This window comes from Vombatus ursinus, unplaced genomic scaffold, assembly GCF_900497805.2.
Source record: "Vombatus ursinus unplaced genomic scaffold, bare-nosed wombat genome assembly UNPS02009573.1, whole genome shotgun sequence".
Taxonomy (NCBI): Eukaryota; Metazoa; Chordata; class Mammalia; order Diprotodontia; family Vombatidae; genus Vombatus; species Vombatus ursinus.
Genome location: NW_020949351.1, coordinates 1022491 through 1037009, shown reverse-complemented (window position 1 = coordinate 1037009; position 14519 = coordinate 1022491). Strand labels below are relative to the sequence as shown.

The 14519-nt window shown below is 33.4% G+C and overlaps 1 protein-coding gene across 6 annotated transcripts in view; it reads right to left on the bottom strand.

Annotated features, from left to right (window-relative positions):
- The window catches only part of CEP192 (centrosomal protein 192), a 132984-nt gene that overhangs the window by 75223 nt on the left and 43242 nt on the right, over window positions 1-14519 (bottom strand). For 5 of the 6 annotated variants that reach the window (XM_027852362.1, XM_027852366.1, XM_027852367.1 and 2 more), the window contains 6 exons: window positions 12590-12710; window positions 9650-9771; window positions 7724-8750; window positions 7488-7635; window positions 3441-3609; window positions 2074-2959 (listed from right to left, as the gene is read on the bottom strand). In XM_027852362.1, the coding sequence (XP_027708163.1) occupies window positions 2074-2959; window positions 3441-3609; window positions 7488-7635; window positions 7724-8750; window positions 9650-9771; window positions 12590-12710 (2473 nt within the window). The remainder of the gene's footprint in view (window positions 1-2073; window positions 2960-3440; window positions 3610-7487; window positions 7636-7723; window positions 8751-9649; window positions 9772-12589; window positions 12711-14519) is intronic. The other variant, XM_027852364.1, reaches the window with a different exon arrangement.

Genomic DNA, 14519 nt, shown 5'->3' with positions numbered 1-14519 from the left:
ATAATAAGGTGGTTGTAAGGATCGAATATGATAAAACATAAAGAGCTCTGCAAACCCTAAATAAACTACTATATAAATGTGAGCTCTATCATTAGAGGGGAAGGAGGAAAAAAAAGAAAATTAATATTTGTATAGTGCCTACCATGTGCCAACATTCTGTCAACAGCCTTACAAATATTGTTTCATTTGATTATTATAAAAGCATAGCATCACAGTAGAATATGTACTCAATCTGGAATCAGGGGTTGAGATCCTAGGTCTTTTGCTGACAGCTACTCCCTGTGAGACCTTGGGAAAACCATGTAACTTTCTAAGTCTCCATTTCCTAATCTATAAAATGACAGTGCTGGACAACATAATCTCTAAAGTCCCCTCTAGTTCTAAACAGACCATCCTAAAACAACTTCAAATTAAGCCTGACATAAATCAATGATTAATAACTGAACATTTGGTAGGATATTCGCTGTGCATATTTGCTATGAACAAACGTGGTTAAAAGTTCAAGTATTTATAAGAACTAACGCTTTTCTTCTGAGTTTTTTAGTTTCTGTTAATTTACTTGGTTCTAACTCTGTTAAATGCTAACGGTTATACATTAAAATTAATTCCTTATTTCCTACGTTATTTCTATTTGCTGATGAATATTAAGTTCAGAACAAAAAACTTTTGCAAAGAAACACACTGGTTGGAACATAACAGAGCACTCAGAAATCAAGCCCAATACACATTTGAGGCTAATATTTGATAAACTCATTGTCTAAAAAATATTAGAGAATAGAAATACTATTCAAGAAAAGCTGGTGGGAAATCTGAACAGCTCAACAGTGAAAATGGGTTTAGCTGTGTAATCGAAATGTTTTTTAAAATGGGGAAAAAAGGATTTACTTTTGTTTCCACTATGAAGAGCAACTCATCCTACATAGCAAAATTATCTAAGAGAAGATTAATGAGTTCAATTATACAAAGATTAAACATTTTTGTATAATGAAAAACTCTAAAACTGAAAGAACAAAAGCAGATTGGGAAAAGAAATATACTCCCACAATAAGAGGGTCAAAAGACAAACTCTTTTCAAAAAGAAGAAATATAAACACATAATATTCACAATAAGACGTGTAAATCCCTTAATACTCAGAGAGAAATCCAAATGAATACAGCCAACAACATACTGTTGCATAACAGAGGCAAAATTAGGAAAAACAGCACTCCATGCTAGGAAGTTTTCAGGGAGAATGGTTATTATACTGTTAGCAAAACTTCATGAGTATGAATTTTTTGGAGTGCAATATGGAAAAGAAGTTACTCTAAAACAGTGTTATCATTAAAACTCATGTCTTCCATCTGATTCAAGCATTTCATTTACAGTAGAAAAACTGCCTCTACGAATGTAGACCAGCACCTGCTCTCAACTTAACAGGCAAGTTGCCCAGGGCACTAAGAAGGGACTTATCCAGAGTCACATAGCCAGTGTATGTCAAAGGACTAAAACCCAGGTTTCTCTACTCTGAGGCCAGTTATCCTCAGAATATCATGAAAAGGTATATCTAATATCAATATCTGTAACAGCATTAAACTAGAAATAACACATCTAGCAATTAGAGACTGGATACAAAATTACAATTTATATAAAATATAAGGACAACAAAAATACTAAAAGGGATGTAAAAAGATGAGCAGAATCAAAATAATGTGTGTATATGTATATATGTATATATGTATAAGTACATATATATGTACACGTACATATATATACACACTGATTGCAACTCTAAAAGAAAAAAAGTTTATAAGAAACAGAATTTCAAGATAGAAAAAAAAGCAAGATAATTTTTGTCCATTGTTCATTTGTTTCTACTCATAAGATGTCCATTATATTTTAAAGGCTTATGGATAGTTTTTATTCCATATGCTCCGTTTGTTTTGTTAACGATTAAATTTGTAATTTAAAAAATTTTAATGTGCAAGAAGGTCTATTCCTACATAAAAATTCTATGACTTAGCTTTACAATCTCTTTCTACAATTCATTTCTTATCCTACATTAAAAACAAACATAACGATGAAAAGTTTCTTACCAAACCCTGAGGCAATTCGTGATTCCCAGAGTTCAATTCCATAAGTTCCAACGGGTGGCCCAGAAAATGGTTTTGCAGTACTTATAAGATTCTGATTTAACGTATTAGAATGAGCATTACAAAGGGAGCTAGGACCCAATAATCCAGGACCAACATTTCGTCCTAAACACATTCCCACTGCAACAGAATTCTGAATGTGTTCTCCCGCAATGGCAGTACAAGGATATCCTCCTGAATGACCACAAACTGTAGAGCTGCCAATATGATACTGAGGCAAAGCAACGTTTCCTGTTGATACAGGTCCCAAATACTGCTGTGCATTAAATGATGTTGTTGTAAGAGAATTCCTATTAAGGAGTGTGGGAACCGCACCAGACAAAGCCTGCATTTCAGAAGCAAGTCCCTGAGAATTAAAGCTGGAAACTGGCACATATTGGTCACCTGAAGTATTCTGAGGTAATGGAATGTGGCTGCTTAAACCGGTGTATGGTGGTAATACATTTGTAGAGCTTAATTCTTGACTTTGGGTCACACAGTCCTGGCAAGACACAGGTTTATCTATATTAGTTGACAAAGGTGGATGGGAGAGACATGATTTGCTTGGCAAAGGCCCAATTACTTGGCCCAATTCATGAGGGAATGGCGGGGCACTTCTAAGGGAAAAGTGTTCAGAAACTTTAGAGTTTGATAGTGCATCTTCAATTTTGCCACCAGGAGTAGACTGATATGTTTCTATGTTCTTATCCAAGCTGCTTGAATTAACACTTGAGACTTTATCACTGCTTTGTAATGGCATCTTCTCTTTGACATTTTCCACACTCTGCTCTTCCAAAGGAGTTGGACTGGCTCGAACAATTGTTGTACTCAGTTCACTGGGAACATCACTCTAAATGTGACAAAAAATTTTTAATAAAAACAAAGTACAGAAATATTATGATAAAGTCAAATTATTCTCATATATTTATATGAGTTCATTAGATAAATACACATGTAGTCCCTGCATCAGACACCATCTCCACATTAAAATTTTCAAACTGAGAAGACTAATTTTGCATTTTAAAAAATTTATACACTACAAAAAACATACATTTGTGCTGCCACGCATGTATAAATTGGCATGTAAAACAGGCATTCAGCTCAAACCTATGTGAATTAAGTCTTTTCCAAACCAAATAATTTTCTGTCACATTTGTATTTCAAATGCTTTTCTTTCTCTGTGGAGACTATATATGAACCACACACCATTTCCATGATCTTTAAGGTCTTTTCCACTTCCAGAATTCTATAAAGTCTGTGATTTTAGATATAAAACAGTGATTATGTAACTACCATGAAGCATTCAGACCGCTAAAAGCTAGATGTATTACCTGACTTTTCTCAGAAGTATCACCAACTGCTGTAGAAGGAAAGGAGCTCTCATGAACAGAGACGTAAGTTAACCTAGCCATAGTAGGACTTGAACATACAGACTGGGGTAATGTACTATCACAAGGTCTCTGAAGATGAATTGATGAGCTAAGAAAATTTGATTCAGGTCTGAAAGAAAAAAGGAAAACCTAAGTGTTATGAAGTATAATGTGATATTTCTTCACTATCCCTAGAATTTCTGCTATTTTCTTACCTATTCACATTTCAAAAGTGCAACATCTCCTGAATCTCTACAACCTCTTTAAACAGTAATTAATACAAACTGAGTTTTGTAAAAGTGAGACAAAAACTATTAAACTACCAAGTTTTCTTTAAATTGCCTCAAATTAAAATTAAATTCCTATTACTATGTCATCTTCATCATATTTAAAAGACTCAACTGAAAGAAACAAGGACAATACAAGTAATCTATTTGGGTAAATCAAATTACTTCTTTTATAGTAAATGCACTTAAAATTCCTATTCTATAGCTGAATAAAAATTTTTGTCTAAAGCTTCAGATTACCAATAAATTCCACTTATAAAAAGCAATCATTTCATTACACATAAATTAACTATTTACGGTTTTTAAAAATTTTTTCCAAAAATACCAGGTACCAACAAGTGAGCCTAACCTCCTATAAACCACTGCTACTAATGAGTCCACAGCATCAACAGGCAAAAGAAACTTGGATTAGGAAAATCTGTTGATCAGTAGGTACTCAGGCAGCAGACTGGACAAAATTTGCTAATATTCATTGAGCAGGTACAGTATATGATATCTAATCAACAGAGATTAAGACCATTTCCTAAGGCCTCATTTCAAATGCCTTCTTTTGAGCAGAGAAAATATGTACATAAATAACAACTATAAGGCAAAATGCAAAAGTGCAATTAACAGCTCAAAAATATTATAAACGGGAAAACTGCTAGAAAAGCTACAGGAAGACAAACAAGTTGATTATACTGCTCATGAGGTTGCGAAGTGGCTGAACCATTCTACAAAACTATCTAGAATCATGTAAAGGAAATTACTCAATTGTTTATATCCTTTTCAAACACTTACAGTCTCTACGACTAAGACTGTAACTGAAACTATATGCCAACGAATTTACTGACAGCAAGAAAAAATGCCAAAGTACCAAAAAACTGTACAGCTGCATTATTTCTGACAGCAAAAATAAATGTAACAAGTAAATAATGGCTAAACAAATCTGTCCATAAAATTAAGACTAGATGGCCTCTGTGGATCTTCTCAATCTATATCTATGATTGAGAAGCAGCTAGGTAGTATAGTAGTTAGAATGCTGGACCTGGAGTCAAGAAGACCTGAGTTCAAAACTGACCTCGTATACTTACTAGCTACTTGACGTGAGGTAGTCAATTAAGCTGTTTGCCTCCATTTTGTTAAGGAGAGGATAGAAATAGCACCCACTTCCCAGGGTTGTTGTGAGGATCAAATGACATTAAATATTTGTAAAGTAGCTTTGGAAACCTTAAAGCACTATATAAATACTAGTTGTTACTATTTTTATTATCTTAAGTTGTAACAGACACAAAATGGAATACTACTGTGCTCCAAGAAATGCCAAGTACGAAAAAATTTAAAGAAACATGACATGATCCAGAGATTAGGAAGAAGAGCCAAAAGAGTATAACAATTACCAAAATAATGTAAAGAAAGTTAACATAGAGTGGTAATAAATATGCTGGTCCATTACAGTGATCCTTTAATAACACTGTCAAAATGAAAGGACAAATGGAGAATACACTTCAAAAAGGGATTTGGGAATTAGAACAAGCATTTTCAGTTGTTGGGAAGTATTAATCATATAGTACCTCAGAAGAACCTGTATAGTAAAAATATGTCAAAATCTTTAATATTTACATTTCTAGAAACACAAACAAGCAGAATATGAATCATATACAAATTCTCAGAACTCAAAAAGACCATCGTCAAAATGATTAGGAAAGATGCTTGGTGACTTTAATAGCCTCTTTAATTTGACTAATTTTTTAATTTTAACTTAGTTCCTTTATTGGTTTAATTATCATAATAACAGCCTGGAACTAAGGAAGATGACAAGAAATTATTAAATTTTCTTCACATCTGTCAACTACTAGGAGAGACCTTAAAATCAAAATAACTATATCAAAGACAGGTATGTACTAAGTTTAACCAAAGGACAACATAGAATAGGTAGAGTTGTAAGGGACCTCACAGAAACCATCTAATGCAAATTAGACATGAACAGGAATACACTCTAAAACAGGTTCAGGTTCAACAAGTGGTCTAGTCTCTTCTATTTTAAAATGTCCAATTACAGAAAACTCAGCTCTGAGCAACTTCCCACTCTTCCTTTTCCAGTGGAGTCAAGCCAAATAAAACTAAACCAAGATTGAGTCTGATTCAAAGCTGGTATTCTTAAAAGATAAGGCAACTCAAATGTTTAATAGGATTTCTAAAATTTTATGTGCTCGTTATTTTGTGCATTTAGAATGTTCCTAAGCACTTCCTTTTTTTCAAACCTGGTATTTTTAAAATTTATTTCCAAACATATCCTTTTCCCCTTTTCAATCTTGCTCACACCTCCCTGGTAACAGGGATTTGAAAAGAAAAATATGGTTCAGCAAAATCAACAAAAATATCAACCACATCTGACAAAACATGCCACATCCAAAGACCCCTACCTCTTCAATGAAAAAAAGGGAGGTGCCCTTTTTCTCAATTCTTCACTGAGAATAAGTTCAGTTGTATAATTAAGGAGTATTTTGTTTTGCCATTTTTTTTCATTTACACTGTTAGTCAAGTTGTCTATTATTTTCCTCGTGCTTATTTCACTCAAATTAATGTTCACGTTCTTCCTATGTTTCTCCGAGTTCTTCATATTTGTTTTTATGTGGCAGTAAGATTCCATTATATTCATATATCATAATGTGTTTAGCTATTCCCAATTGATGGGCATCTAACTGGCTTTCAATTCTTTGCAATGATCAAAAAAAAAAAATCAAAGCACTTCATTTTGCTTCAAATCCTGTTAATTCCCAGATAAGACCCCACTGACCCCTCCCCCCAAAAATGTGTAAATTAAAATTTCGTTCTACAATCAAAATATATTTTTAACTCTGTGCAATACTGTTTCTTTCCATTAGTACAAAAAAGAAAAGTTGAACTGATGACCCAAAGAATCCTATTTGTAAAAAAGAACACTTATAGGGTTTAAAAGAATTTGTTCTATGCCTAGTGCTCTCCTTAATTTTTGTTGTTGTTGTTCAGTTATTTCACTTGTTATCAGCTTCATGACCCTATTTGGGGTTTTCATGGCAAAAATACTAGAGTGGTTTGTCATTTCCTCTTCCAGCTCATTTTACAGATGAGGAAATTGAGGCAAACAAGGTTAAGTGATCTGCCCAGGGTCACACAGCTAGCAAGTGCCTGCGGGCAAATTTGAACTGAGGTTTTCCTATGCCTGGTGCTCTATCCACTATGCCACCTACCTGCAATATCACACTGCAAAAAAAAAAGGTTCCTCTTTTTCTGTAATCTGTTTAAACTAAAATGCTGATTGAATGTGCAACAATTCTAAGTAGAATATATGTACAATGTTGGTTAATTGAATGTGCAACAATTCTAAGTAGAATATATGTACAATGTTGGTTATATCCATGAAATGATATATCTTAATGCTGCACTTAAAACAAGAATCAATTAAGAACATTGGGCCAGAAGCATTCAGTTTTCTCCTCAAGTTAGAGATTACCATGTTTTGGCACAGATCTACAAATAGTACAGGGACAGTTCAACTACTGTGAACGAAAACCAATTAAATCTTGGAAATCAAACTTAGCTGTTTATCAAATCACTTTTGATTACTAATTAGGCAAAATTTTCTCCCTTTTATCTTTTATTACTAAAGAATCTGTCAAAATTTATGTACATTTTTCAATTTATATTCTTAAAAGCTGGATATAAGGATAACAATTTCTACACTTCAAAAAATACTTACCCTGAAATAGGTGTTTCAGAAACTTCACTAGGAGAAGAATGAATCAGTGGTGAAGTTGAAGGTCTAAAGCTAAACTGTTCATCTTCTAAACACTGTGCATCTCGTTCAGGAGAGGTGTTTTTCAAATTCGTTAAACAATGGTTTGTTCCTCAATGAAAACAGGAAAAAAACCACTATGAAATGTGATGAAACCGATCACATAACACAAACACATATGTGCACACAAAAACACTTACCAATATTTTGGAGGCAAAATTCAGAAGATTTTTCAAAGGTCGTATGTTTGTCACTGCTGTGTGGCTCACAATTGTTCTCATTTTGCCTTTGGGTTTCTCTATCATGTATCTCGTTACATTCTACAGATGTCCAGCTGAATGTCGTGGTAGAATTTCTCACCGGCAAATAACTACTAGGCTTTGGGGTGCTGATCAATGTAGGTTTTTCACCTCTACCAACATCTGGTATTTTGTCATTACTAGCAAACATCTTATCAACTGTCTCTCTACCCGCATTAGCAAGGAGTGAATTTAGAGGGCTCGTGGTTTTGCTTGCAATCTGCTTTAATGAGGAAGATTTAGTTTTGAGTGACCTTTCATTTTCTGTAGTATCATCCACTAAAGATTCTCTTATATTACTTCTACCAAATCCCAAGATTTGTTTGGGTGATAAATGTTTAGTGATTATTTTATCAGGAGTATTTTCTACACACTGTTTGTTACCCCAGTGTTTTTCAATATTTTTACTTAAATGAGATGCACCAAATGACTCCTGACTCACTATTTCTGTTTCTTTATTAAAAATAACATCTAGGTTTTCTTCTGGTTCCCTTACATTTACACTGTCAGTGTGTAAATCTACTTCAAGAAAATCTTGTGTAGTTTGTTTATTGGCTAAGGATAAATCCCAGGTACCAGATAACCCAGTTCTCAAAAACTTATCAGAACTGCCTTCATATCTACTAACTTCTGTTTTTTTGAGGTATTTCTCCATATCAAATGTATTGGTTCCATTACTTTCGAAATGACTAGGTAACATTTGATTCACAAAAGAAAAGTCCCTCTCTTTATTACTAGCTTCTAGAAAAATCTGTTGTTTGCTTTTATTTGAAAGTGCCATCATCATAGCAGCTAACTGGGAAGGATCAGCACTCACTGAAGCATTATCAATAGCCGAAGCAATGGTACTTATATGGAGTATAGTGTCACTACAATCAGAAATCTTGTCCTCATATCTTTCACTGTTGCTTTTGTTGACCAAAGTGTCCTAAAAAAATGAAAAGAATCATATTCAAGGTAAACTAATTCAAATGAAATGTATATGTACATATATATGTAAATATTATATGATCATTATAAGAGAGTTAGTGCCTCTATGAATCAATTGTATATAACATCTAAGTGGCCCAGTAAAATATCAGCATTTATGCATCAGCTTCGATCATAAGTTCTTAAAGAGATTTACAAATCTAAACAATTTCAATAAAAAAAAAAACAAGCAATAAATCCAGCAAGAGAAAAATGCCACTTAAACAAAGGTTATGATTGATTCCTTCAAAGCTTCAGATGAAGAACAAATTTAAAAGTATGCCAACAGCCAGAGCCAGCCATCGGAGCAGACAAAATAGGCCACTGCTAAGAATGTACATAGGTGAGAAGGAAAAAAGACACTATTTTTTAAATAAACGCACATTTTTATGACAGAGACTTAATTTTCCACAGCATGTCAGATTTTATTTTGTGATATGTTATATGGGTTAGGAATTCCTGTATGTATGAAGTCATTCAAAGCTAGCCTGTACACAATTAGGTAGGAATAAGCCACTGACTTAAGCAAGTTCTAGGTTTCATCATTAAATAAAATCATGGTAAAAAACAACTCTCAGGGATGCCAACAAAAACTGATAGAATTAAGTATAACATAAAAATCAGAAATGATCTACATTATACAGAAATGAGCATGCTTACAAAGTAGTATGTGCAAGCAAGTAATAAAATAAATTCTTAAAACATGCACATTTTAAACATTTAACTAACCTAACTGTTCTCTTTGATCACTAAAGATAATTTGGGAGAGGAAAAAATGAGTATCAACTATTACTTCTACATAAGAGCAGTAAGTAAACTTTACTTAAATGTGATTTATTCATAAAAAGACCAAGATACCTCAGTTCTTCCTTTAAAAATCTTATCATTTTCATCTATTTGTGAAGTAATCTCCAAATCGTTCATGTTAAATGTAGCTGATCCATCACATAATGGCTCCCTGGATTTTTCTTCTACGTCTTCTGAAGAAAAAAAAACTTTTTAAAATTTACAGTGTAATGTAGAAACAACAGTTAATATAGTTAATCCATAACAGTGAAGACAAAAGGAAATGGCTACTGCCAAAAAAGATACTTCTATCTTTCACAAAATAAGAATGAACTGAGGCAATAAACAAGACAGCAGCTGATGTTAAGACCTATTCTGTTTTGTTTTGGGGGGAACTGACTCTACAGTCTGTTATATAATAATATGAATTTTAGTCTATCCCCAGAAAAAAGTTTCAAATTAAAGTAATCCATGCTTTACAACTGTTAAGTCTTACATAAATGCAGTGTAAGAATCATGATTAAAGCACAGCACTTTCCTATAAACACTGTTATTCAACTAATGTATGACATTATTAATGATTATCATGAAGTTATAATATCATTTAAATAAATTTACACCCAATTACTAGAAACAACGTAATGTACATGTAGATTATAAGCATACTATTCACAGAAAAGGGATGACACAGAAAAATATTCCAAATGATTGCATTTAAATGTTTCTGCTTTACTTTCCTTCTCCCTGGTTGATCTTCTGGTCTTATTTCACCTACTAGATTATAAACTCCTTGAAGAAAGGGACTATTTTTATACAGCTCTATAACCCACACAACAATTAGCACAACTGGTGCTCAAACATTTTAAATAAGTAAAATTTGAACTTAAATAAGGTATAGTTTATAGACTCTTATAGCCATAAATACAATTTAAAGACCTAATACCTTCTTTTTTACACGTAATGAAACTCAAGCCCTCAGTGACAAAGTGCCTTGTTCGAAGTCACAAAACTTATCTTACTATCAGATCCAGGAATCGATCAGTTCTCTGGCTCCTGTAGGCCCATTATACCATGAAGTTTCACCTTTGACTGCATTCCATTCTTCAATTTCAAGATCCCATTGGCCATGGTAGCAATATCTTTAACTAGATCAAAGTGGGATGGGTCCCTACTGAGAATACGTAGGGACTTGGATAGATCTATCAGGGACTTGACATGATATCTAGTCCAACTGCCTCATTTTACTGATGAGGCAACTGAAGCCCAGAGCAGTTAAGTGACTTGCCCAAGGTCATAAGCAGCTGATCTGGCACTTTAACTCAAGGCTAACGACTCTAAACTCAGTGAACTTTCCAATGAACTACACTGCACAAAATATAGTTACATAGTATTTATTAAGGACCCATAATATATGAAACACAATTTCCCTGGGGACATTTTCATTTAAAAAAATTTTTCATTTTTGCTTAACAATCCCAGAGCCTAACACTTAGAAGCCATTTAATCAATAAGTGCTTGGCTTTTATCTCTCTCCTAGGGAAGGAGTTCATGTTCATTAAGGAAGTTTCAAGGCTCTTTTGGTTTCACTTATGGTAATAATTTTATTTACTCAGACAACTTCCTTAAGAAACAATAAGTCTATGTTGATGTCAATTGCTTTGTCCATTTTCCACTTTCAAGCATCAAAAGCTTGACTTTACTCAAATTAGGCTAGGTTAGGCTAGAGTTGGCTCAAGTGCATGTCCCATGTTCTCATTTTTATTCTTCTAACTTGGTTGGTATTGATTTTGAGCTTTCACTTATAAGCTGAAGGTTTAACACAGTCAATTTGGAAATGACTTCCATGTATGTAATCATTCCTTTTCTATTATAATATGATCTATTTTCTTCATGTTATTTGGTGCAAGCCATGTCTAGCACCTCCCAAATTTTTCTAAAGAAAATAGTCACAATAGGTGGGGTTTCTGTGAGGTCTAAGTCTCCAACTTGTTTTGTTTCTTACTCCTGAGACATACTTTCCAACATTTTTAGCAACCCCTTTTAACCATACCTTTACATTCAAGTTACCAAGTATTAAAGTATATGTTGATTTACATTAGGAACTTTTTTGAGTTCTTTGAGTACTTTTTCTATCTCACTACCCTGTGCCATAGAAACTGGCAAATAAGCTGCAATTATCTTCATGAAAGTCTTTTTATAAATGTTTCTCAAGAAACATTTCACGAAACTGCAAGAGGAGAAAATTAAGCTTACTAAGAAATTATCTTTATTTTTGCCTTCAGACATGTGATAAAAACCAACTGCCAATTCCTGTGTCTCTCAAGGAAGGCCACTGAACCATCATCTTCTCATTTTACTTACAGCAAGAATGTCAAGATTAAGCAAATTAATACAAACACACATACTTACTGCACAGTAGACATGGACCTCACATGTAGAATATCAACCCTTAAGATTCATAAGATGATCAAAAACTCATTCTCACCATCCTTTTCTACCTTATTTGTTGTTCTGTCACAACCACTGCAGAAGCCACATGATTACAGTAAGACTAAGGTCCATGTTACATTTTCCTTTGTGTTAGGGGTTGCTAACACCAAAGAATTTACCATATAATTAGTGGTCAACCTACTTAAGGATGAACCCCTCATTATTTATCGAGGCAAAGAATGCAGATACAGTCTGCTACCAGAACTATAATCTAGCTACCATAATGACTGAAGCCACTAATAGCCACCACAAATTTCTAAAAGGAAATATGGATCTGGGGATTGGGAAGCCTAAAGGCAAACCTTTCTTGTGTCCAATTAATCAACAAGCATTTAAGATTTAAAGTCTCAAATTAATTTAAATAAATTTTAATGTATGGAAAAGGAAAACTGAATATTTTTAAAAGAGAGACTGTTCAGTAGTTGTCTCTCCCAATATTTAACAAAACATGGACTTGAGTGAAAGCAACTGTTAAGATTACAATATTAAGAGTTAATTAGGCCCCAAAACTTCAACCATTACCTGAAAAGAGAACATGCTGCTCTTGATCTTGCTCTAAATTGTCTGTTGATACATCAGATTCCCTCAATAGAGCTACAGGTTCTCTTTTTTCTGGAGATGTAATAAAGTAACCAAACGATGGCTACAAAATAATTGGACATGTTATTTTCTTAAATTTCAAACCATAATGTTCTAGGAGATTTTACTACAATGCAGTTCATTTTACAAAGTAGTTCAGAAATCTTATCCATCAAGCCCAACCCTCCAAGCAAAATGTCCTTTAAATAACTCAATCATACCATATTTCACCGAAACGTGATTTCAATTTGATATACCTTGCTTTACAGTCCTGAAAAGTTATGTGCATTTACTGATGGATTTGTATTTGACAGTTCCTCTCCTTAATCCTACAATATTCTACAATATCCTACAATAATTCTCTACAATATATGTGTAACCAATTCAACTAGTACTACAGAAAAGCATTTTGTACAATGCCACTTACATATCTCACAATCTGATGGCCCATTTATAAATGCCTTGTTCACAAGGTCAAAAAGAACTCCTTAAAATAATCCCACTTATCTCTATTCCCACTTTGCAGAACACTAATCGAAATGCATGATAGTACTTCTTCCTCAATTTACTCATTTCACTTATTGGTTCCTGTCTCATGCCTGAAGAACCAAATCAAACATTATCTCTTCCATAAAGCCCTTCCCTGACTCCTATAGTAGTGGTTATCATTCTAATAAGCTTATTTATAATTTTGTATTCTATTTCATCCATTTAAAACTAAATCAAGTTCAAATAATTCTCCCCTTATAAGATAATAAAACTCATATTTGTTTGTCATCCTAACTCTGGGCTCGCAAGCTCTCTGTCTCTCTCGCTCACTTTACATATACATATACATATACACACACATATATATATATATATATAGATATTCACATATCTTTTTACATAAAATGGCATGATATACAGTAGGCACTTAACAAATTACTGGTTTTATTTGATTTTAAATGTACTATTTGGCTGGCACTTAGGGAAGAAAAGGAGAGGGGAACAGGGGCATTAAACTAAGCAGTATTCTTTTGTTCTACCACCTAGAGCAATTATTTTTCAAACATTTTATTTCAAGTATCTTAATCATTCAAGAGAGGAAAAAAGCACATCAAATACAAATTCATCAATAAATTCACAAAGACCCAGAAACAAAGAGCAAAAGCGAATATCCTTTTCACCCTAAACGAATTCAAAGTATTTTCTTTTCACCTGCTAATTCAATAAAGAGTCTGGTCTGAGGGGCAGTTTCATTCATTTCGCTGGTCTTGCAAACTGGGATCATACAAAGCAATGTATTTGCTATTTAAAAAAAAAATCTGACTATAAATCCAGTTTTTAGTGACTTCATTTGAAGTTGTAAAATAGTTTTGCTCAGAGAAAAAAATTTGTCCTGACAATCAGTGCCAGAGCTGATGACGGTAATAAAGCCAAGTTTCAAATCAGATGGAGGTAGGAAAAAATGATGTTAAATTGACAGATAAGCTTTGTGAATTTAATATCTGAGGAGATATTTTATTAAAAAAAAATTCACTATGCTTTAGGCAATCTGCTCTACAAGGTCTGAGCTAAATACTGCACTGTAATTTTACAGTCTGTCCCAGTAGCTCTGAGACAGCCAACAAGGTGTTCATGAATCCAACCACCAACTAACATCAATCCAAAGAATTATTACATTTTTGAAATATTTAAGAAAAATATTTATCTTCTAACTTACAGTAGAACAAAACCCAGTGTTTATTGCCTTAGGATAGCCATAACCTATCCCCTTTTAATGAACACTCTTCAATTCAAATACTTATAAATCACCTATGTATGAAAGCACAGTATCCTACAAATGTCCCAAATTAAATACTTCTATAAATACAGCAAAAACAAAAAAAAA